The sequence below is a fragment of the Cyprinodon tularosa genome, unplaced genomic scaffold (assembly GCF_016077235.1).
Source record: "Cyprinodon tularosa strain WSP-4 unplaced genomic scaffold, ASM1607723v1 ctg539, whole genome shotgun sequence".
Taxonomy (NCBI): domain Eukaryota; kingdom Metazoa; phylum Chordata; class Actinopteri; order Cyprinodontiformes; family Cyprinodontidae; genus Cyprinodon; species Cyprinodon tularosa.
In genome coordinates this window covers 1,717,647-1,743,143 of record NW_024039273.1, presented here as the reverse complement: position 1 = coordinate 1,743,143, position 25,497 = coordinate 1,717,647, and the positions used below count along the sequence as shown (strand labels likewise).

Below are 25,497 nucleotides of genomic sequence, written 5' to 3'. Positions count from 1 at the left end.
AAATTAAGTAAAATATGAATTAGTAGTACTTTGATAACTGCACAATGTGTACTATACACAAAACTACATTGCAATATGACAGTGTGATAGCATAATACATAAAATGGGAAATGTTATCACATAGCATTTAGACAAATATCTGTCTCTTTCTCTATCTCATTTACATTAATTTGTTATCTCTCTCTTTCACACATCAGAAGAACCATTCCAATGTACAATTGCATTTTTAGTCAGAGTTAGAAATGATAGTCATGACTGCAGTTGCTTGAAAACATGACATGGTCTGGTAATTAGGGCTGGGCGATATAGAAAAAAAGCTTATTGATAAAAAAAAATGCATATTGATCGATATCGATAATTATTGAAAAGATTTGAAACCATATTTTATGTGCAGCTCTGCCTGGACTTTTTAATGATATTGCTAAATGATTTAATTTTAATAAAGCACAGGGCAGCTGTGGCTACAATGTAGCTTGCCACCATCAGTGTGTGAGTGTGTGCGTGAATGGGTGAATGAATGTAGTGTAAAGCTCTTGGGTCAAGTCTCCTAACTTGAATAAAGGCGCTATATAAGTACAGGCCATTTACCATTTAGGACATTGCAATGTATATAAATGTCACAGCGCCATCAAAATGAGTCATAAACAGAGTTTTAAGCTGAAGGTTATGTAGTGTTGCTTGAATTGTCTGATACTGGTCCTAAATTGTCACTATATTCCTTTGTTTGATCAGGTGGAGATCCATCCTGGGACAGGAGTCATGATCGAGAAACTGGCGTGGGCCTATGCTATTAATGCAAATTCTGCTACAGTCTTTGTGAGGCATCTGCTCAGCAGTATTCCCAACAGAGACACTGCTGGTGAGCCACCTCTGGACAAAAATAAATTGGAGGCAATCTACAGTAAGTTTTTAGCTTGATGTATAGATGTATTTTGAGCCATAATTTTTTTTATTTACAGATTACAGACAAGTGTTTTTGTGGGTTTGTTTTTAATATTTCTTATGAATCACAATTCAACATGAATTTCATGATTTTTACAGAATTTTTTTAAATTACTTTTGTCAGTTTCATTTTATTTTGCTCACAGCTTTTTTTTCCTTTCTTCAATTGGAGGGTATGAATAATTTTGGGGACAACTGTATCTACTTAACATTTCCACATTGTATTATTATTAGGCCTGTCAACAAATTAATCCTTTTGTCAAACAAGAGATTGTTCTATTAATTAGTACTTCTATATGCAAAGAAACATTAAGTTTTGTTTCACAATTTGAAGGCTAATACCAACCCATAAATCTGAGAGTAGTCCAGGACTCAGAGCTGAATTTCAGCTTCACGCTAATACAGTTGTGAAGTCAGCCTATGTGGACGGTAGCAGCAGCATTCTGGACAAAACTGCCTCCACCTGGAGGACTTTAGGGAGACATGGAAGGACAGGGTTTCAGTAGTGAGTCTACTAAAGAGAAATGCAGAATTCCTACTGAGACACCTTTAATCCTATATGTGTTCTAAAAGTGATAAAAGCAATGTGATTAATCGGGATTCATTTTTTGATGAGCCTGATTTACAGAGGTTTGTCTGTTCTTCAGTTTATAATATGCTGTATTATATTCAGGTACAGTTGTCTTCAAAATTATTCATACCCTAAAATTTACAGAAAATGTTAAATTCACAGTAGTAATTAAAATAACTAAAAAGTAATAGAAAAAAATATAGTGTAGTAAAATTAAACATTGATTTCAAATTGTGGTTTTTAAAAAACAGACAAACAAAGCTGTTCCAGACCAATTAGAGCACCTTGCAGTTGTAAAGAGGGTCAAAATACCTGTCAGCAGGTGCAGGCGCCTGATTGGACGTTACAGAAACACCTGATTGCAGTGATTGTCTCGAAGAGTTGCTCAACAAAATTTTACTTCAGGTGCCCCATGATGCTTGTTTACTTCTTTTTACTTTTTTGTTTTTTAATATTTAATTTGAACCACAATTAAAAATCAATGTCATGATTTTTATGAAAGTTTTTAACATCAGAGATTAGCTCAAATCCCATATTATGTCTTTTAACCAAATGACTTCCAAATCATCCATCTAATCATATTTTTGATCAAGCTGAGCTGTATTTGACCCGTTTTTACCCCTGCCAAAGCTTTAATAAATATAACCTGCAAGAAGAATTATTTAGTCATATTTATATTGTTCTCAGCTTGTGGTCACATTGAACAAACATCTTTCAGTAGCTTCATAAGTTGATTCTGGCCTAATAAACATGCCCCAATACTCAATTGTCCTGAGTATTAAAGCTACCTGGATTGAAACCAGTGCATAAGACGTTTAGGGAGACAGCTGCCGACGATACAGGTGGCTAGAACGTTAGGCCCAGGGCTTTTTGTTTCCCTGAGGTCACGCTAGCTGAAGAGGGGCGGGCCTCTTTAAGGATGGCAGTGAGATGTCCAGGCGAGTGTCTCCCGCCATCAGCTTAGCACCCCGTTACTGGAGAGCTGGTTCCCGGTTTTTTAACTGATAAAAAATCGAGGGTCTTAGTTAAAAAAAAAAAATATATATATATATATATATATATATATATATATATATATATATATATATATATATAGCAATTTATTGATTTCTTTCAGATTATTAAATTGTACTTTAACCCCTCCGCTCCTTCTTATTTTTTCACATGTTTAGGTGCAACTCTTGAGAAGTGGCCTGGGACCAAACCCTCCAGCATTGGTGTCGCAATCAATGCCAAGATCACAGAACTCCGAGCCAAAAGTAAAAATGTCTCTGTCCCAGAATCCCCTTAGATGGCTTGTTTGTCACACTTTGTGTGAGGATATAGATTGTCATACTGTAAGTGGGCAGGTTTTTATCAATCCTTTGTTTTGCCCAAGTTGATACTTGAAAGTTCTGTATGGTAGCTATTGCAGCCAAAAACTATGCCATCTTGTTTGCTGTTTTCACGAAAGAGTTCAAATAAGGCAAAATGTTTTGAGATCAGTATTCCACTGTAATGTCAGTTCACTGCAAATTGAGGTAATAAAATTTAAAGTTTGCTCGGCATTCATGTTTTCTTCAGTATTACAGATGAAGTTGTTGAGAGGCATTTATAGACTGCAGAGCTGTAAATAATGCTATGAAGTAGTTGTTCTGTAAGCAAACTGGGTAGTCTATGAACTGCTAGTGTGTAATTCACTTTAGTACATCTACAGTTGGAGAGGGACAAATTTATGTGTTAATTTGTTTCTTAAAGTAGTAATTTGAATCTGTATAAAATTATGAATCAAACATATGTGTTTTTACAAGTAAAGTTTTAAAAATACTTACAGGAAAAATATAAATAAAAAATAGTTGACCATGATATTGTATTGCCTTAACATACAAAAAAAAGACATGTAATGGCACAAATTCCTATATTTTTTTGTTAAATTACATATAATATACATATAAAAACATACAAAAAAAGGGATAATGAACCTGCATAGTGCATTTATTTTACATACAGAAAACCTATATACAACAGCAGTTGTTCATATATGTAAAGTCTATGTTTTTTTCACAGTCATACGGTGAAAAAGTGAATAAATTATATGGGACATCTATGGAAAATATATATTGAAATGTACTTTCCTTATAAACCACATAAAAAGTTTTGATGTGATCCTTATCTTATCCTTTTTATTATCATGTATGAAAGAAATGCAAAAGTGGCCACTTTCAAGAGTAAATCATATAAGTCTTATATGATGCACAATACATGAAGCAAACTAATGGTGACACAAATATTTTATAAGTTTTTTATGTTTCTTTTCCATATGGGATGGGCTAAGTCTAACTCCGTCACTCCCTGCAGGTGTAAACTGAGGGAAACGTTTCATAGATCTACACTTTTGAGGACTAATATTGGTATGGAAGATAATCTTATTAATATTAATTTTAGATCAATGGAGGAAGCAGAGTCAGGGTAGATTGACCCCTACCGATCTGGCATGTAAACTCTGCCTCCTTCACTCCCAGCAGGTGTAAACTGAGGGAAGAGGGGTAGGTAGAGGGAAACAGTTCATAAATCTACACTTTTGAGTACTAATAATGGTAGGAATTAATGTATTGCTTTAAGATAAAGTTTTGATAACGTCAGTGTTGATAAATTACGTGATTGAAATGTAAGATTAGGTGTAAGGGATTTTAGAGGAATTAGAGGAGAGTAGTCATGGTATGGTATAAGTCCACTAACTGTGGTTAGATTTGAAGTCCTCTTCAGGTGTTTAAAAATTTAGATATTTAATGGTTAGGAATGAATTCCAATGACATTAGGCTGAGTGACTCACTCTGTCACGGTGAGGTGGTCATGTTAAGACTACATCTCAAAAGATATCCAAGTTTAATATTAGGTTTATCAACCTTGGGGTGTTGTTTTGTTCTTTTTTTTATTGTAACGTTTGATGGTGAATCCACCCTGTTACAGTTTAATGGTGAATCCACCATGGTACCGCTTAACCATGAATCCACCCTGATACCCTTTGAAGGTGAATCTACCCTGTTACAGTTTAAAGGGATAGTTCGGTATTTTTGACATGAATCTGTATGGCATCCCGATCACCAGCGGCATGCAATCACACTGACTTACCCCTGGCAGCGTCCTGTGAGCAGAGTTATCGTCCAGTTTTGGTCAAGCCGAAAGTAGTCCTGCAGGTTTTTAGGTACAGCGAAATAAAACGTTTCTCTTCCCAAAACATTATGTGTCCAAAAGAGTGATATTTTCGCATCCCAAAAACATTGTAGTGGAAAAAGTCACACGTCGTTATCAATTGGTCCTATTTTCTCTCTGTTCGTATCAGTGCGCGCCGTCATTCAGACAGCGAGCCCAACAACAGCCATGTCTCCTTCCGCGGCGGAGGAATGTTTTGGGAAGAGAAAAGTTTTATTTCGCTGTTCCTAAAAACCTGCAGGACTACTTTCGGCTTGACCAAAACTGGACGATAACTCTGCTCACAGGACGCTGCCAGGGGTAAGTCAGTGTGATTGCATGCCGCTGGTGATCGGGATGCCATACAGATTCATGTCAAAAATACCGAACTATCCCTTTAATGGTGAATCCACCATGGTACCGCTTAACCATGAATCCACCCTGATACCCTTTGAAGGTGAATCTACCCTGGTACCTTTTGATGTTGAATCCACCCTGGGACCGATGATAGTGAATCCACCATGGTACCGCTTAACCATGAATCCACCCTGATACCCTTTGAAGGTGAATCTACCCTGGTACCTTTTGACGTTGAATCCACCCTGGGACCGATGATAGTGAATCCACCCTGGTACTGTTTAACTCTGATTCCAGCCTGGTACCCTTTGAAGGTGAATCCACCCTGGTACCCTTTGATGGTGAATCCACCCTGGTACCCTTTGATGGTGAATCCACCCTGGTACTGTTTGATCGTGAATCCACCCTGGTACCCTTTGAAGGTGAATCCACCCTGGTACTGTTTGATGGTGAATCCACCCTGGTACCCTTTGATGGTGAATCCACCCTGGTACTGTTTGATGGTGAATCCACCCTGGTACTGTTTGATGGTGAATCCACCCTGGTACCCTTTGAAGGTGAATCCACCCTGGTACTGTTTGATGGTGAATCCACCCTGGTACCCTTTGATGGTGAATCCACCCTGGTACTGTTTAATGGTGAATCCACCCTGGTACCCTTTGAAGGTGAATCCACCCGTGGTACCCTTTGATGGTGAATCCACCCTGGTACTGTTTGATGGTGAATCCACCCTGGTACCCTTTGAAGGTGAATCCACCCGTGGTATGTTTTGATGGTGAATCCACCCTGGTACTGTTTGATGGTGAATACACCTTGGTACCCTTTAACCATGAATCCACCCTGGTACCGATGATGGTAAATCCACCCTGGTAGCATTCAACGATGAATCCACCCTGGTATCGTTTGACGGGGAATCCACCCTGCTACCGTTTGATGGCGAATCCACACTAGTACAGTTTAACGATGAATCCACCCTGGTACCGTTTGATGCTGAATCCACCCCAGTACCAATGATGGTGTATCCACCCTGGTACCGTTTGGCAGTTATCCAATCTGCTACGCTTTGATAGAGAATCCTCTCTGTTAGCCTTTGATGGTAAATCCACCCTGGGACTGATGGTGAATCCACCCCTGTACCTTTTGATGGTGAATCCACCCTGGTACCATTTGATAGCGAATAGTTTGTGCCTTCAAGTCATTTACCCATAGGAAGACATTACTTGGATATAATAGAATATCTTCAGAACAGCTCCAAATGACACAAAACTCATATGAGTGAGTAGAACATGATGTCATAACGTAAAATCAAGGGCTTAATGTAAAAAAAAAAAAAAAAACGTGTTCCCCTTTAAAACTGGGTTTTATTAAAAAGAGTCAAAGCAAATTGTTGGAATTCACTCATTGTTTTTATTGTTCTGTACAATAAAGCATCACAGGTCTTCCTCCTAAACCCTTTCAAACATGGTAAATAAGAGCAAAACAAACACAATGGGGGGTGTTGGATCATAATCTCCTTGGTTTATCATCAACTTCATTTTCAACTAAAACCCTTTCAATAAATCTGACTCCACAGAAGGCAGGAGGCGAAGCAGTGAGCAGGACGACTATCATTCATGGCCTTTTTAGTCTCTGCTGAAATAAACCTGCAGTTTAGACGATGTTCGTAAATCCAAGTCAATTTTCTACAAATAAGAGGAAATAAGAGAAAACAATGTGATCGTACAACAAAAAAGAAAAAAACTGATTTACCTTACATCAAAATCACTGCATCATCTGCAAATCGATGATCTATAGAAATAGACATGTGAGATGGTCATTTATTAAAGAGTGAGAACATAAAAATCCAACTCTCCTACCTTAAAATAAAGTTTTAAAATGATTTTCGTTTATTTTTCTTGAACTTATTGCCTTTTTGTGTTGTTCTTCTTCAAGAGGGAAACACATCTTATTGGCTGCACGTTATTCTCCACATTTAGAGAATAAAATTCATCATGTAAGCTGCAATATGGAATGAATTACAAAGTGATGCCGCATACAGAAGTTCTGCAATAATCTGTGGTCTTCAGAAACACTCTGGGAACCCACACCCTGCTCTTTCCTCATGTAGCGAGGACCAATATTTTTATTAATAATTTATTTTTATCTTTCTGACCCTGAAGATAACCTAAACATTCCTGGTAACTACCTCACCCTAATCTGAATCTGAATTCTGTTCACACTTTAGTCCTCAACTTACCACCAGAGAAAAAGTGAGGATCAGATGAAGGTCCTCAGTTTGATGTTAAAACAGAGCAAACACACTAAACCAATATACATTCATCTGTATAAGTATCCTAAAGCAAAAGTGTTTAAATAACAGGAAGGTATTTTGACTTTCAAACACTGAAGTAACGTCTTTATTAAGCTTGGAAAAACTTCAACATGCGCTCATTTGTAGCATTTATTCGGGAAACACGAACCATCGACAAGCATTTTTATCTTTGCATCTGTTTTTATAACGATGGAGAAGAAGAGCTGCTCTGAAGTTAACACAAAGGATTTCTATCTATCGAAATAAGAGCAAACAAGACAAATTCACAAAATAAATTTGAGTGTATTTAAAGGAAAAGACACATAAATATGTCAACAACAAAAAAAAACTCTTAGAATTATCAATAGAAATAACTTTAAAGCAAGAATCAAGGATGACTTTTTACAAACGTTTTACATTTCAGGTCATTTAGCCTGTTTCTGAAGGTTAACTCCTCACAGGGAACCAGTCGTTCCAGATGTTCAGAAAAAAAGTGCAAATTCTGCAAAACCTTCAACCAAAGCAGGAAGATGAAAACCAGAACCAAAGAAACGGACGACAAACACTCAGCACATTATAGGGGTGATGAGCAACATGGACAGCAGAGATTTATACGTCCTGGTCTTAGAACGGCGTCATTCTGTGCAAATAAAAAGATTAGGAACAAGTTCCCCAAACCATCATTTCATTGACTTTTATAAAATGCAAACAAAAAGGTGCAAATGAGAAGACATTAAACTGCGTGTTTAAGGTGGACTAGGTCAGGTCCTTAATGGGACATTATTTCGCTGAAGAGTCCAAAGCAATATTTTAACGCGCTAATGGAGCGCCTCCACGCAGATTTGCTCCTCGCTGATGTCGTCCAGCAGCTGCACTTCCACAGGGCTGCAGGTGTCGCTGTCGTACACCTCCGGTCCCATCAGGACTTCTTCCTCCAGACTCTCTGCTTTGCTCTTCAAGCCTTGCTGCTCTGAAGGAGACATGCTCTCCACCATCTCCAAGTCCTCAATGCCAGCCCGGTAGTGGATCATTAGAAGCGTCAGTGCCTGAAGTCTCTCCCCCGACTTGGCCAGGGCAGTGCTGATCAGAGCCTTTCGCCGGGCGTCTGTAGTCTCCTTCTCCTCGTTCATGAGGGAGTTGTTGTGCTCCAGCTCCTGGTCGATCTCTTGCTGTAGTTTGTCCAACATTAGCTCCAGCTTCTGTGAGCGCTCATCTGTGGGCAGGCCTCGGTACAGGTCGCGGCCTATCTCCTTGACAGCAATGAAGACGCTGTCATCCAAGCCACCCTCTTTCCGTATCAGTTTACTGCTGCCGGGGGGCAGTTTGGACGGGCTCGCCCCGCTGGTGTAGGTCTCCGTATCGCTGCTCTCATTGTCGGATGTGTTGGGGGTTTGCTTGGGCGAAGGCTCCACAGTCCCAGGCACCACGTCGGTTACCTGCTCAAGTCGAGTCTTGGGCGCCTGACGGAGGTTGAGCAGACGCGAGCTGGTATTGATTATGTGTCGTGTTAACCCTGTTGCCCGGTTTATGGTGGATTTAGCTTCGGGGTCTGCACCACGACGTTCGGCCGTCGCCACACAGAGAGGACTTTCAGCAAGGCACTTATCCTGGCACTTTTTATGGCAAACATAGGAGCAAATGATACACTGCGAGGCCGCCTTAGTCCACACCTTCTTTTTGCAGTATTCACACCAGGTAGGGTTCTGGAACTGGGTGTCCTGGAAGTTGTGACGGACTTCTGTTGACTGCAAGGGGCTATAAGCCAAGTCGTCACGCGGCACAGAGGGAACAGGTTCTCTCTCCCTCAGATCCTCATCATAGAGGCTGCCCTCTCGCTCCCGTTCGACTGACCCTACTGGATACTCCAACTCCCCCTCTGCCAAGTAACAGAAGTTTAAGGTAACGTCTCCGTAACACAGTTTCTCATTAAAACCCTTGTGGGTACTAAGGTTGCGTAGTGCGGTGCGGCTGACATTTGCTTTCGGCTCAGGAGCCCCCAACCTAAAGGTGCTCTGGTACTCAGCGGAAGATGTGGCCATACATTCCAGAGCTATATGCTCCAATGGGAGGCTGGCATGGCCCAGACACAACAAACTGCCTAGCTTAAAGGGATCTTTGCACCAAAGGGCCACATTGAGATACTTGTGGTTACTCTCCACATCAAACACCACAGAGGCCTTGGACCAGCGTGCCGTATGTTTGCCAAACATCGTTTCTGGGGATTCCCAGAGGCAGTGGTCATCCAGACTGTCTCTTGTACTAAAGGAGCTTTCTGAAACTTTGTCTTTTGATTGATCTCCCTTGCTGCCGGTAACAGAGTAAGAACTGAGCGTCTCGTCGCTTGATTCTGCAGCCTTTGTAAACGGTTTTCCTTCAGATTGTTTCGTACACGTTTTATCCGTGCCGCTCTTATCCTCAGTGGCTCCACAAACTGGAACCTTCTCTGTAGATTTTTCAGAAATACCGGCGGAGGCAACCATTGTAGGAGCAGGAATCACAACGGCATTTGAAATGGAATCAACGCTTTCAAGAAGACTGGTTTCTGAGGACGCCGATGTCAATCTGATCTGTGGTCTCGGTGGCACCGGGGGACGTGAGGGAGGAGGGGGAGGAAGGACAGTTGGCCGATTCAGACTCTCACTAGGTTCAATACCAGTTTTATGCGGTGATGCTTTGGCTGATTCTTTGGGCTGGGGCTTCAATGGAGACTGGAGACCAACAAGGTTCAACTTTCGGTTTAGGATGGGCGAGATGGTACCGAGTGGCTTGGATGCCAAATTCGCCACGGTTCTTTTAGGACTTTGGTTAACAGCAAGTAAAAAATCCTCCTTTGTGTCACTAATATTAGTGGTACTGATGTTGGGTCCACTAGGCTGGCTGACTTTGGAGTCCAGGAGCAACTCCTCGAACTCAGAGTCCATGTCTTTGCTGTCAGATACGTCAGAAAGAGTAGTAATTGGAGCCGGGTCCTCCTCGTATCCTGATGGCTGTGCTACGAAGCCTGGCTCCTCCAGCGGACCCAATCCCTCTTGTAGTGCTCCAGAGGTTGGGGCCTGATGACGAACCGGTCTCTCATATAGAACCACCACCCTTTCTCCTGCTTGTTTCAACAGTTTTGGTACTTGAACTGAAGATGTTACTTTGACACCTGTTTAAAAAAAAAAAAAAAAAAAAAAAGGTAAACATTTTAGGACATTAAATGAAAGTGCACATTTTTTCCCTCTGGAAGTGGTTTTGTGTCCTGAACACGATACCTCCAATAGCAATCAGGCGATCACCCCTCTGGAGGTCAGCCAGGGCTGCGGGGGAGTTGGGGATTACTGTCTCTATGCTGACATAAACTGCATCCCCTTCACAGGCAGGAATGTGCCTAAATGTCATCCCCACACTGCCACATGGTCCCTTGATAACCTCCGTCTGAGGAAAACACAATGACAGAAAATTGATCAGTTAAGTAGATCAATATTTTAGAAGCTACGAATATTGGATTCCAACCATTTGTTGGCAAAGATTCATTGGATTATGTAATATGGAAAGCATTCAACCATGAGGTGAAATTACTGCAACAAGTAATTTCCCGATCGGATTCCAAGTATTGGACTAGTGTGATCCCAATTGATGGTCAACGGTCAGTGTGACCAATGTCCGCTGAGAGAAACAGGTCAATTAGAATTCATAAAGGGGATCTTTAAAGGAACAGTAAGTGTGCAGACTCCCAGGTTTTCTTCCAAGATCAGCCTGTATTCATCTCCATCCATCTTCCCTGCTAAAGAGATAAGTGTTTTAATTAAGAGTCATTTTCATTTGTATGAATTGTATGAATCTGATTATTCTTTAATGTGTTTCTTTGTTCTGAAACTTGGTATATATTTTATGGTATTTTGGGTTTGTTTAAGTCAAACTGAATCTGCTGAGTTTTTTCTTCAATTCCCTTAAAACTTAATTTCCTCTAACTTTGTTGTTACTAAATGTTTTTTTTTTGTTTTTTTTTGTTTTTTTAAAGATATGGGTCAAGCTTTCTTTTTTCAGAAGTTTTAGGCTTCTTGTTTGCCAACTGCTGTACTAGAGGTGTAGTCAAGTTTTCTTTTCAGCTTCCTAATGCCTTTCTAGGCTGATTTAAGTAAATGTAAAACAGGTCGTTAGAGAGGCAGGAAGAGAAGGAACACTGATGACCCAGGATCCTTTTATGAAGTTAAAATAAACCCCAGGACTTTAGGTAGAAAACAGACTCTTCTGAAAATGTCTGGCTGAAGATCTGGCTTCATGACGGTTCATGCATTGACGCAAGATCTTTCTAGCAGGTAAAAAAAAACTGTGAGAAGAGTGGTTGAGATTATTGACCCAGCATACTAATAATCTAAGATATTTCTGAGGACCTAAACTATATGAATTAGGTGAAAAGTGTCAAAGTAAAGATGGTGCAGGTGCCTTTGTTTAAAAGAAAGAAAGACGAGCTGAGATGGTGTGGGAAGGCAGAGACAAATGACTGTAATTTCCCACGCTATCATTTGTTCCAGTTCAGCTGGAAGGTGGTGATTGAGTTAGAGCTGGCCCTGAATGAGCAGATGATCTATGCATGCTGGCAGGAGGCAGAGACCAGGCTTCAGCAGGTGGGGGGCTAAAGCTCACCGCCATGGGAGTGTTGGTCCACACTGTGATGAATCTTTAACATTAGAAATACCGCTTTGAACTAAAGTCCCATTGGTTCCTATAATCTATGTCAAACATTTACCCTTAGCGGATTCTACCTTAATATTTTGGAAGGACTTGGTTCTGGATGGACAGCTGTTAATCTAAGATCACTAGAGATAGTTAATTCTAGTCCAGGTTTTCTAATGCAGGTACAGATTATTTTAACGTCAGTCCAACAATCCCTGATTCATCCTGCTAATATTTTTGGGCTGATTCCTGAAGCTGATGCTGATTTTTCTTTCTACATTTACAGCATTAAAAAAAAGACACTGTGATTAAAAAAACTTTAATTGGTCTCAATTTAAAGAAAAGAAAGAATCATTAATAAATTAAACTAAACTACAGCGGAAAGCAAATAGAGGCAATGAATGAGCTTCGGGTGATTTTAAGGCCCAGCTGCTAAACACACTAATGAATTATCAGTCCATCTCTAGGTATAAAACCATTAAACAAGCATGTTAGCATACTTAGCTTCTCTCCAATTAGCTAACAACATAAACAACTTTCAACCCTATAAACCCTGAGGGTCTTAGGAGGAAATTCTTACTGAAATTACATATGAGAATTAAAGCAAGTACAGCTACCAAATAATAAATTGGAAAAACAATGGATTTCTATGAAGGAAAGGAATTGAGGAATATTTTTTCACTATCTTAAATGTCACCATGTCTGATTTATAGGTGATTAAACAAAAAAAAGGCACAAAAAAAAATGCTCTGCCTGGCTGTGTGTTTCCTGGCCGCCTTTTACAGCTGCTTTCTGTATCTCTGCTTCTGTCACCTTGAACCCCAGTCGGCCTCAGCAGATGGCCGCTCACACTGAGCCTGGTTCTGCTGGAGGTTTCTTCCTGTTAAAAGGGAGTTTTTCCTCTCCACTGTCGCTTCAAGCATGTTTAGTGTGAGGGATTGCTGAAGAGTCAATGAGTCGATGCAATCAACTGGTTTTCCTTAGAAAGAAAACTTTGAATAAATCTGACTGGATGATCTGGTTGAACTGTAAAGTGCCTTGAGATGAAATGTGCTGTGAATTGGCGCTATATAGATACTGTACTGGTTTGTATAGCCTTAATCGTGTGTTGGTAACAGATTCTAGTTGGGCCCTAAATGTCACTCGAGCACCGCCATAGGGATTTAGAAAAAGGTGGAACAACATTTGATCTGTTCATGGACCTGCTTCTCCATCGGTAATGTCACCAAAAGCCCACAGGTTACCATGGGGATAAACATGGAAGCTCCACATCACAAAATAACCTCTATTGTGCCTGTAGCCTTTTGGCCAATGACCTAAGACCTTCATAAAAGCACCACTTATGCAAAACACCGGGATATGAAACAGGATATTGAAAGTGAAAGAGGACACATATCACGGTTTCACATCTAATAACCCAATTCATCTAACACAGGCTGTCAGACAAAAGGAGGAAATGACTCGGCATTATTGCCCAAGACACCCTGCTCAGAAACAAAATCTTTTTTTACTCTAAATATTCATGATGAGGAAGAAAACTGGGCTCAGATGGAAGTCTTTAATTCCACAGGTTTAGATGCAACAGAATACAGATTCACTAAACCATTACAATCATTTTGCTAGAGTTCAACTGAGGGGATAAATAACAGCCTTCTATAAGGGTCATAGCTGATCAGAACACTTAAAGTAAACAGTTTGACTGCCTCATGCTAAAAAACTGCTTGTTGGTTCCACAGGAGAGGAGTGTGATAACTAATAGCTTTAACAGGAAGCCAGAGAAGAGAAGCTAGGATAGCAGAAAATCTTGACTCCTATAGTAGCAGCCGATGGACCTTCCCAGTCAACCGCTAGCCAAATAGCAGCCAACTTCCAGTCACTGGAGTTTTCCCCCTCCTTCTCCTGGGCGTGCATATACTGCATTTTTACTGACTCCACCCTTTCACTGAATTACAGGGTCTGACCAGGAGGTGACGCTTCTCTTTACATCTTAATGTCCACAAATCCAGACAGAAATAAAATTTTAGTACAAAGATTTATGTTTAAAAAGGAATTGTAGGGGACCAGCCAAGAACCCATCATGGAAATTGGGGGTATTTTGAATGGCTACTACTGTAAATGAATTAGAAAGATTAAAAAGACCTCAACCACTCCCCATTACAAAAACTATCCACTGGACTTTGTTTCCAAGTTTGAAGACGTTTCTCTTCCCATCCAGGAAGCTTTTTCGATTAAAAATGTCAGAAATAGTGTTGAGTTCAAGCCTTTGTAGAGTGGACCAAAAACAGCTTTTGTTTATGCCACTCTATAAGCCTGGAACTAAAACGCTAATCCAGACATTTTAACTTGAGAAAGCTTTGCAGATGGTAAACAAAAAGTCTTCAAGCTTAGAAAAAATGTCCAGTGGAATGACTATAACCTGGATGACTGGGAATCTTCAACAGCATTTAGTTTCATTTAGGTTTAAACAGTAGATTTGTGTAAAAAGCTAAATCAAGAATCTTTCCTTTATTTCTGCTTGTTTTAGTGATCATATCTGCTGTTGTTTTTTTAAACTCTCTGTTATTGTGCATTCACACCAAATGTGAAACTTTTTCTCAATATCCTCTGCTTTTCCTCACCTCGAAGTTCACCTGTAAGCTAAAACAGGCGAACTCAGACAGCGAGGGGAATGCTCCAACACTTCATCAACTGTGGTTGGTTTTATCTCAACATGGAGGACTGACAAGCAGAGCAAAGCCGGCGGCATCAATGTCCCTGGGTTCACCAGAATCCCAGAGAAAGAAATGGTACCATGGCACTGCCTCCTCCTGCAGCTCCGTCAGGATAAAGGTTGCTTCCCCGGCCAGACAACCGGCTGCCCATCCATGACCCGGCTGCCTTACCATGACCCGGCTGCCATTCCATGACTAGAACCTGGATGAGGAGGCCAACAGCGCCCCCCTAAGGAACCACAGCGGCTCATCAGAGTAGTAAGCTGGGAAACAAGAGTGCTGAAGGTGGGGGAGAGGCTGCAGCTGGCTGGAGGTAGCCTCTACAGACTAACAGCCGGAGATGGAAGGAGGACGCCAGTAGGTCAGAGGAGCCTGCCAAACAGACGGAGTGGCACAGAGAAGGTGGTGGGTGGCCGACATCTGCATTGGAGGTAGGATGGCAAAACAGTCCTTCTAGACCTACACTAAATCAGCTTCTTTAAAAGCCACCCTTCCTAGCATTCCTGCTTCATGCTTTACATTATTTTTCTATCCTCCATTTCATCAAAAGAGCTTGCCTCCGCAGCTTCCTTCACTGCAGCTCATCGCCAATTCGGGTCCTTAATGGATTTCATGACCCAAATAAATAGAAAGTTTAGATTTTTCAACTCCTTTCACCGACATACTTTCACCTTTGAATTTAGTTAAATTTCCCCAAATTGGCAGCATTCACATCAATAGATTTTGCCATTTTCGCCTCTCTCTACCCAACTCCGCTCCAGGCCCCCCTCTAGGGCTAACTTTGAGAATTGATTTGCTCCAGCTCCCATTCAGTGTTGACATACCTTTAGTTGTTGCAGAGGGTCTTTCACACTGAACCTGCTGAGATGGAGATTTTCCATTCCATTGTCGCTACATGCATACCCAAAAGGAGGATTACTACAAACGAGTGACACACACTACTGCGGGTCCTCATGTAGAACCCTTTCCATAACTCTGGGTAAGACTCATCAGACCTATCAAATCACATCGGACCAATCGGTCATCGTTTGCCCTGGAATCTGTCCCCACAAATAGATTTTAAAGACTTTTTTGTAAATCTGTGAAACTTAATTCAAAAGGAATCCATCCATCCAGGAAACAATGCTGCCCACTGATTCACCGCGCAGCCCTTTAAAAAGATTGACATTTGTTCATCTCGATTAGAAAAACTATTTTGAAAAAGCTTGAATCTGAATATTTTTGAAAAATAAAATAAAAAATAACAGAAATACTAAATCTGAGAAACCAGCCCAGTTACCCAAAAAAACTCATTAAACTTTAATTTCTGCATCGATTTTTTTCTTTGTTTTTTTTACCTGCAACATTCAAGAAACAAAATTGACTTCATATTCAGAACTAAACACATTTGATCTCCAACAATAACAACCAGGAGGATGTCAACAACCTAGAAAGGAAAGAGGATGATAGAAAAATAAATGAATACAAACCAGGAAACAGCTTTTTGTTTCTGGATGGATGGATGGATGGATGGATGGATGGATGGATGGATGGATGGATGGATGGATGGATGGATGGATGGATGGATGGATGGATGGATGGATGGATGGATGGATGGATGGATGGATGGATGGATGGATGGATGGATGGACAGATACATTGTTAAATAAGTTCAACTTCAGGAGGATTAGTTATGTTGTTAACTGGAATGGTGTGATGTCAACACAGCGAACGGCTAGCACAGCAGGGTTAGCGTTCCCTTTATAAAGTGAGGAAAGCTAGAAGGAGCCATTCACTAGTTCATGACTGTCCTGCAGTCTGTATCTGCTGTGCTCACTTGCCTCGCAGCAACTACCGGCCGTGCAGCTAATAATAGGATCATATTGGAAGAAAGACTTCATGCTGCAGTAACCATTTACAAAAGCCAGCAGGAGAATTTCTGCCGGCCGCACAAGAGGCCACTTAGACACCTGTGCAAAACCTGGAGATGAAGGTCTCCCTTCGGCCCGACCCAGCCACCCATCACCACTGGGCCCGCTGATTAGACATGGCAGGGAATTGCTGTGCACTTGCCTCGCAGCGACTGGTACCCTATAACCATACACAAATCGATCTGACATGTGCTATGAGATTAAATTAGAGAGCAGCGCAGTGACAGGAAAAAGAGTTTGCTCCTCTCCAACCTCTCCATCTCACAAACACCCGGCAGAGCGGAGGGATGTTTAGCCCAGCAGACGGAGCGGTTTGTTCCTCCTACCACCTGGTTTCTCTGGATCACTGCTTCCACTGAAACACAACAGATCAGAACCATTTCCTTCCCTGGTCAGAAATCAGAGGAATGGATTCCAGGCATGACCGCGGGACTCTGTCCCTGTGAGAGTTTGAACCAGAACCATGAACCCAGAACTCAGTCTGGGATGAACACAACATAAACAAAGGATAAACAAAAGATAAAAGATGAACAAAAGATAAAAGATGAACAAAAGATAAAAGATGAACAAAGATACAAAATTAACAAAAGAGAAAAGATGAAAGAAAATATGAAAGCTAAACATTGAGGCCTGGTGGAGTCGTTCTGTAGACGGCTCAGCCCAGACAGGATTGGTTGTCTATGTTTATGCCCAAAATTGTAAAAAATTCACAGAAAGTTCAGTGTATGCCAGCATTTTAGGAGATTCTGGGACGTTGGAAATATGCTGGCAAAATCGGCAAGGTGTGACAGGGCCCTTAGTCATCACTGCAATTTAGGTTTCTTTAGGATAATACACGTACAGAAGGTCTATAGTGGATAATAGTTTATTAATTTATTTACAAAAAATTTTATTAGGGTTTAATTAGGAGCTTCGAACCAGAATGAGTGAACCACTGTACGGGGAGGAGCTACAGCAGATAATCTTTATGTTTTTACATTTTATCTGTCACTATAACGTCCTAAATTATGAAACGTTTGAAATCAATGATTTTAATGTTTGTTTTTGCGTGATTGGAGCCCCGCCTCTCCTGGTCAGGTCACCATGAAACAGGTTTTATCCTCTATGGGTTTTCTTTGGTTGCAAACCATCAGAAATGCTTTTAGATATGGAAGTAAATATGTGCCATCAGAATTTGAATAAAAAATACCTCTGAAATTTGAATGTTGTATATTAGTGCTTACTTTTTCAGTATTAAAATAAATTCAGAATATATTTTTAACCTAAAAAAAATTCAATGTCATTATTTGTACATTAAAAAAAAATTCAGTGTAATTTTTTTTACATGGTTGCAATTTTCAGTTATTAAAAAAATTCACATTCCTATTTCAAAGTGATCAAATTTTCAATATACATATTTTTCACAGTTTAAAATTTCAGTGTTAAAAAATTCAGCATATAAAAAATTCAACTTTTAAAAATTCAAATGCAATATTTTCGTTGTCCTCCAATTCAACTTGCTCAAATTCACTGTCTCAAATTCAGCGTCTAAAAATTCGCTGTAAAAATGGCCAAGGTTACTTCAGGTCACAGACATTAGCAATGGATGTCCGATTCCAGCATCGACCTAATCACATGACACAACCGTCATATTGAAGAAGTACCAGTATCACCCAGGCTGGCGACCATGGAGGCGAACTCAAACCCAATGGTGAGTTTAATGCTTTCATATTTCTGTAGTATATTTTATTTTGCGCATGAAGTTTGATACATTATCTTAAAGCCTGATTTAAAACACTGGTTTGGGCCGTTGTTAATCTTACACCGTGTAGTGCCGGCATATTACTTCTCGCTACCTCCGAGCTAACAATACAGTAGCTGATCAGAGTGGGGTCGGAACTGTTCACAGCCCCTCTTTGAAGCACACAAGGCAGCCATATTAGCTTACTACATTAGCGGTAGCATCTCCTGAAATGGTATTTCTTTTTGAAATAAAACAGGGGAAATTGGGTCGGGGGGGGGGGGGGGGTGGGGGGGGGGCGAGGGGGGTTGCTCGGAGAAGTGATATGCCGGCACTACACGGTGTAAGATTAACAACGGCCCAAACCAGTGTTTTAAATCAGGCTTTAAGATAATGTATCAAACTTCATGTGCAAAATAAAATATACACTATATTGCCAAAAGTATTTGCTCACCCATCCAAATTATTGGAATCAGGTGTTCCAATCACTTCCATGGCCACAGGTGTATAAATTCAAGCACCTAGGCATGCAGACTGTTTTTACAAACATTTGTGAAAGAATGGGTCGCTCTCAGGAGCTCAGTGAATTCCAGCGTGGAACTGTGATAGGATGCCACCTGTGCAACAAATCCAGTCGTGAAATTTCCTCGCTCCTAAATATTCCACAGTCAACTGTCAGCTGTATTATAAGAAAATGGAAGTGTTTGGGAACGACAGCAACTCAGCCACGAAGAGGTAGGCCACGTAAACTGACGGAGCGGGGTCAGCGGATGCTGACGCGCATAGTGCGAAGAGGTCGCCAACTTTCTGCAGAGTCAATCACTACAGACCTCCAAACTTCATGTGGCCTTCAGATTAGCTCAAGAACAGTGCGCAGAGAGCTTCATGGAATGGGTTTCCATGGTCGAGCAGCTGCATCCAAGCCATACATCACCAAGTGCAATGCAAAGCGTCGGATGCGGTGGTGTAAAGCACGCCGCCACTGGACTCTAGAGCAGTGGAGACGCGTTCTCTGGAGTGACGAATCGCGCTTCTCCATCTGGCAATCTGATGGACGGGTCTGGGTTTGGCGGTTGCCAGGAGAACGGTACTTGTCTGACTGCATTGTGCCAAGTGTAAAGTTTGGTGGAGGGGGGATTATGGTGTGAGGTTGTTTTTCAGGAGCTGGGCTTGGCCCCTTAGTTCCAGTGAAAGGAACTCTGAATGCTTCAGCATACCAAGACATTTTGGACAATTCCATGCTCCCAACTTTGTGGGAACAGTTTGGAGCTGGCCCCTTCCTCTTCCAACATGACTGTGCACCAGTGCACAAAGCAAGGTCCATAAAGACATGGATGACAGAGTCTGGTGTGGATGAACTTGACTGGCCTGCACAGAGTCCTGACCTCAACCCGATAGAACACCTTTGGGATGAATTAGAGCGGAGACTGAGAGCCAGGCCTTCTCGTCCAACATCAGTGTGCGACCTCACAAATGCGCTTCTGGAAGAATGGTCAAAAATTCCCATAAACACACTCCTAAACCTTGTGGACAGCCTTCCCAGAAGAGTTGAAGCTGTTCTAGCTGCAAAGGGTGGACCGACGTCATATTGAACCCTATGGATTAGGAACGGGATGTCACTTAAGCTCATATGTGAGTCAAGGCAGGTGAGCAAATACTTTTGGCAATATAGTGTACTACAGAAATATGAAAGCATTAAACTCACCGTTGGGTTTGAGTTCGCCTCCATGGTCGCCAGCCTGGGTGATACTGGTACTTCTTCAATATCACGGTTGTGTCACGTGATTAGGTGGATGTTGGAATCGGACATACATTGCTAATGTCTGTGACCTGAAGTAACCTTGGCCATTTTTACAGCGAATTTTTAGACGCTGAATTTGAGACAGTGAATTTGAGCAAGTTGAATTGGAGGACAACGAAAATATTGCATTTGAATTTTGAAAAGTTGAATTTTTTATATGCTGAATTTTTTAACACTGAAATTTTAAACTGTGAAAAATATGTATATTGAAAATTTGATCACTTTGAAACAGGAATGTGAATTTTTTTAATAACTGAAAATTGCAACCATGTAAAAAAAATTACACTGAATTTTTTTTTTAATGTACAAATAATGACATTGAATTTTTTTTAGGTTAAAAATATATTCTGAATTTATTTTTATACTGAAAAAGTAAGCACTAATATACAACATTCAAATTTCAGAGGTATTTTTTATTCAAATTCTGATGGCACATATTTACTTCCATATTTAGACTTTGAGAACAACTCTACTTCATCATAAACCCCTTAAAGTCGTAGGGAAGCAGCTGTTCCAACTGCCGCTTTTCTAAATTCTCCCGAGTGGTGCGTGACTTTACAAGAGTGAATAAAGTGAATGTGATTGGTCGATCATCAAGGGGGCGGGATTGTTGTGGCGGAAGGTTTGCAAGCAAGTTTGAATGTGGCCAGTTTCTCTGAAGCATGTTGCTAACCAGTTAGCAACTTAGTGCTAGTAGGTTCCCAATGGGAAATTCCATTGGGACCAAGTAGCACTAAATTGGTGACTTAGAAACGACACTGTCAAGGAACGCTATGGACAGAGGAAACATGCAAGAGGAGGAGAGTTTAGTGTCAGAGGTCGTGGATGAGTCTCCTCCATCATACATTTTTTATACAGAGGAGGAAAGCGGGGACAAAGATGTTGTGGAAGAGGACGCCAGGGGACGGAACTCAATGGGAGAGGAAATTATTCTGATTTATTATTTCAACCGTTGCACATATTAGCTGTGAGATATGGATCAAGATGCTATGACCAAAAAATTTGATTGACAGATGGCCGCTGATATTAACCTGACTCCGCCAGATGGATTTACTCAATCCATATGGAAACCTTCCGTTGTAGTAATTTTGGGAAGGGGTGAAAATACTGGTTAGCTGATTGAACTATGTTGGTGATAGACGGACGGGCCAAATAAACCAATCAGATCAACGAAGCATATGACGTACTAACAGCCAGGCTACTCTTGCCGAAACCAGTCGGGAGAAGAGCAAAAACATCTTTTCCTCTGAGAAAAGCCTCCAGAGCAGCGTTTTGCTCTTCTTTCATTGAAGAAATACTCTGTAATTCCGATAAAACTTGCTCGATAGCCACGCTAACGCTACTTTCATCGGCTGAAGCCGCCATGTTCTTTAGACTGAACTGTCGCGCTTCTCGTTGCGTCACACCTCAACCCGCCTCAAAGCCAACGCTGATTGGACGTTCGTTTGGTGAACGGCTCCAAATTTTCTTCGACGGAGAGTCTCCAGACTGATCTGCGAGTGAAATCTTGAAAGCACACGAGATCAGGATGGTCTCACGAGGCTACGCTGATATATGATTGGCCGAATTTAGGTATTCAGGCTGAAGTATAACTAACTGGCCTGCATAAAATAACGGGAAAAAAAAACACAGATTTAAAGAGAGTTTTTTTTTAAATAGAAATTTTCTAACTTTTTTGGCAATATCATCTGATGAAGATTACATTTATGTACATGTTTAAGCCAGAATGATCTGATGTTTAAATATGACTTCCCTACAACTTTAAAGCAAAATTTGCAGTGAGGATTGTTTTCATTCTGGTGTTTGAGGATCAAGCTGTGAATAAATCAGTGATGAAAATCAAGCAGTGATTTTTTTCAGGGATCAAAGGGAGTTTTCAGTCCTGCAGGAACAAAGAGGAGATCATGACGGTTAATACGCTGCGATCGGAACATATTAACCTTTGATTTGCTCCATGGCTGAGTGGACACAAAGAAAGGCTGCTTCTCCAAAAACACACAGCGAATTGCTCCATTTCCATCGGACCTGTCCATGCTGCTACGTGCTCCGTTTGTGTTTTTTCTCCTCAGAGACGAGGAACCAGATAGCTGCTCGCTGTCTTAGTCGATGTTAACGAGGTTAGTGACTGCTGCTCAGCCCTGAGAAAAAGCACCAGGGCACCACAATTAAACTGCAAATTGCAGACTCACTAAACCAGCTCTGAGGACAGTCAGGCAGAGGGGATTCATTTTTAATTAAAAAAGGTTTGATTTTGGAACAAGAAACAAATATATATATATATATATATATATATATATTTTTTATTCCTAAACCCTGATCAGGATGATGAAAAGAAAATGATTAGTTTAAAAAAAGGACAAAAATCCAAGTAATGGATGTAGATCATAGGAACCAGAGGGTCATTAAAGGAAAAGTCCGGTCAGCAGGGGATGATCAATCATTATTTATACCTAAAACTAATAGGTTTGCTTTGATTTAATGAATTTAGCGTTAATCAGTAATAAAATAAAAACAATTTTCATCACGCTTTTGCTCTGAGAAGGTGTATGAACTGATGGTACAGCAATTTACACTGGCCAGTGGGTGGAGCCACTGCTCCCTGGGCGCCGTACAATGGCAGCCCCCTGCGCCCCCATGGGATGAGAAATGCAGATTGAACTTCGTAGTTGTGACAATGTAATGACAATGTATGTAGACGCTGAATGTAATGATTCAGCGTCTGCTCTGCCAATAATGCAAGCGTAGAAGAAGAAATGTGCTGTTTACCTGTGCAAAGAAAGAAACAACGAAAGAAAAATGTCTGAGGACTTCAGTGTTGAGGAAGAGCATGAGTTCTCTGCCGAGCTGAATGCGCACTTTCATCTGGTTTGGTCTGCCGCGGTTTCTGTAGCGTCGTGACCTCGCAGGCACGCGCTTTCAGGAAATCCTATACACTACTGTTTATGCTCTAAAAACATTCTAAATGACTTCGTTTCGAGTAAATTCTGGATGCTACCCACTCAGGACCCTTGGAATACATTGGACGAGCAGTATGGAGGAATATTGACACGTTTTTTGTGGACTTTTATGGACCTTTCTGCCTCGGGCACCATAGACCTCCATTATTTGAATGTCAGCAGACAGCAAGAAGCCTCCCAGATCTCCAGATGCATTTCAGATATCAAAAAAGTACTCCAGAGTGTTGTTCAGCATGGGGGTGAGTAGAAAATGAAGGCTAATCATGTTTTGGGTGTACTATTCCTTTAAACCCACCAACAGACAAACCCTGAGATTCTCATGTGTGCAATCAATGAGCTGCATCCAGGTTCAGGCAGGGACCATCTGTTCTACGTTATAGCAGTACTAACAGGCCCATTTAGGTCAATAATGAAGCAGGTAGAGTCACTAGCCACACCTTCCTGCTCAGGGTTTGGGCTGGCATTGCTCACCATCCAAACATTTCCCTCCATAAACTAAAGTTCGACAGCGAGATTCTTCAAGAGAAGAGACTAGATGTAGTGTATTACAAACTACATGTTAACAGAGTCACAGCAGCGCTACAAACCAGGCCTCGATATCGCATGATGTGCCTGGCGGAGGAAGCGGGGCAGCAGGGGCGGGGCTAACGCCAAAGCTAAGAAGTAATCCCCACAGACCAGCGCTACCATCAATCCTGCTCTCCAACGTCCGCTCATTGGATAACAAAATGGATCATCTCTGACTATCTGCAAAAAGGAGATTAGTAAAGTGCTGCACCATCATTCTGACCGAGTCTTGGCTTCATTCATCGATACTAGACACTGCTATTAGCCTGGAGAGGCTAATGCTATACCGTGCCGATAGAAACGAAGAACTCAGGAGTAAGACTTGAGGTGGCGGGCTGTGCATTTACATCAACAACTCCTCAACAAATCCTCCCCACCTTCTACAGCAGCACCATAGAGAGCGTTCTGACCAGCTGTCTCACTGTGTGGTGTGGAGGCTGCAGCGCCTCAGACTGGAAGAAAGTGAGGAGAGTGGTGAGAACAGCAGAGAGGATCATGGGGTCTTCTCTTCCCTCCATTAAAGACATTTCATCCCAGTGCTGTGTGTCCTGAGCCCATAACATCATCAATGACCCCTCACCCCCCCATCATGGACTGTTCTCCCTGCTGCCCTCTGGGAAGAGGCTTCAACTGACCATATCAACTCCCATTTTTTTTTTTTCTTACCATGTATTTTTCTCCTACACTGTACATTTGATCACTGCTGTACTTTGAGAAATTGAAGTGTCATGAGACTTGTCCAAAACTAAATTTTTGTCACAGAGATGGCAGCTATCCGTTCTGCGTTGTTTTCCTGTCCTCATCTATGAGGGCATGCTCCACCGTGGTTCTGCTGCTGCGTGGAAATAGGACACTGCCTCTGTTTGCACTTGAGCAGAATGGACCTGCACTCTCCTTTGTGAATCTATCAGGGACACAAAGGTGGCAGAGAACGCTGTGATGCAGCTGCACACACTCTGCAGCTCGTTGCTTGGTGGGACTTTTCTCATCCTTCATTTGTTCTTGAACAAAAAGGTCAAACAGAAGCAGCTTCCATTTGATCATGGATCATATCTTCTGTCTTTTCTCTTTCCTGTTCTTTCTCTAAACCCACCAACCACTTAGGATGAACAGAGTTTTCCTGCGGACACTTTAACCTCTATTTAACACTGTTTTTCTGAGGCTCAATGATGAGGCGAGTATTATATGTGTGATTGTTTTTTTAAAAGCTCAATCTGAATTTTCAAGTTGCCTTTTCTAATCATAGGAAACAGGTTTCAAAAGCTTAAAGAACAAAGGCTTTGCCATGGAGACGCAGGAAAACAAAAAGGTGTTGGGGTTAATTTGCACTTGAATTGACAGGAGCGGCGGTTCGGTCGCCCACATGGCCCCTTTTTTTTTTTTCATTGTCCCACGGCTGAAGCATAATCATTGCCCATGACTGTTGCATAACCCTTGTTGATTAAATGACAAGTATATTTTCACCTACTAGTGCTCCTCTGCAAAGGAGCAAGACGCCATCTGCAATGTAATACGTTATCAATTTGGCATTTTGTTTTGCCACCATCGCTTGTCAGTCAGCCTGTTTCTATCCCCACTGAACAGCAGTCTGACGGCCGCTGGTCCAGGAAACATTTCCTTATTATTCATGTAACATTTGCACTCTCTGTTGCTCATTTTATCCACGAAGAACACAAGGCTTTGGGTTCTGATGATGAAAGCAGCTCGTTTTTTCTCTGAAGGCCCCAGACTCTGCAGGAAAATCCATCAAAAGTCTTTGGTTTGATAGAAACAAGCAGAAAAAAAAGAGACACTATTTTATTTGGCTCAGCTGTTTAAAGATAGATCTTCTAAAATAAAAT

At 41.3% G+C, this 25,497-nt stretch overlaps 1 protein-coding gene across 1 annotated transcript in view; it reads right to left on the bottom strand.

Moving 5' to 3' along the window:
* Window positions 1-7,614: 7,614 nt before the first annotated feature.
* Window positions 7,615-25,497, bottom strand: part of pdzd8 (PDZ domain containing 8) — a 57,014-nt gene continuing 39,131 nt past the window's right edge. The window contains exons 4-5 of the mRNA XM_038304608.1: window positions 10,586-10,748; window positions 7,615-10,479 (exon numbers count right to left, since the gene is read on the bottom strand). Of these exons, the coding sequence (XP_038160536.1) occupies window positions 8,150-10,479; window positions 10,586-10,748 (2,493 nt within the window). The 3' untranslated portion in view covers window positions 7,615-8,149. The remainder of the gene's footprint in view (window positions 10,480-10,585; window positions 10,749-25,497) is intronic.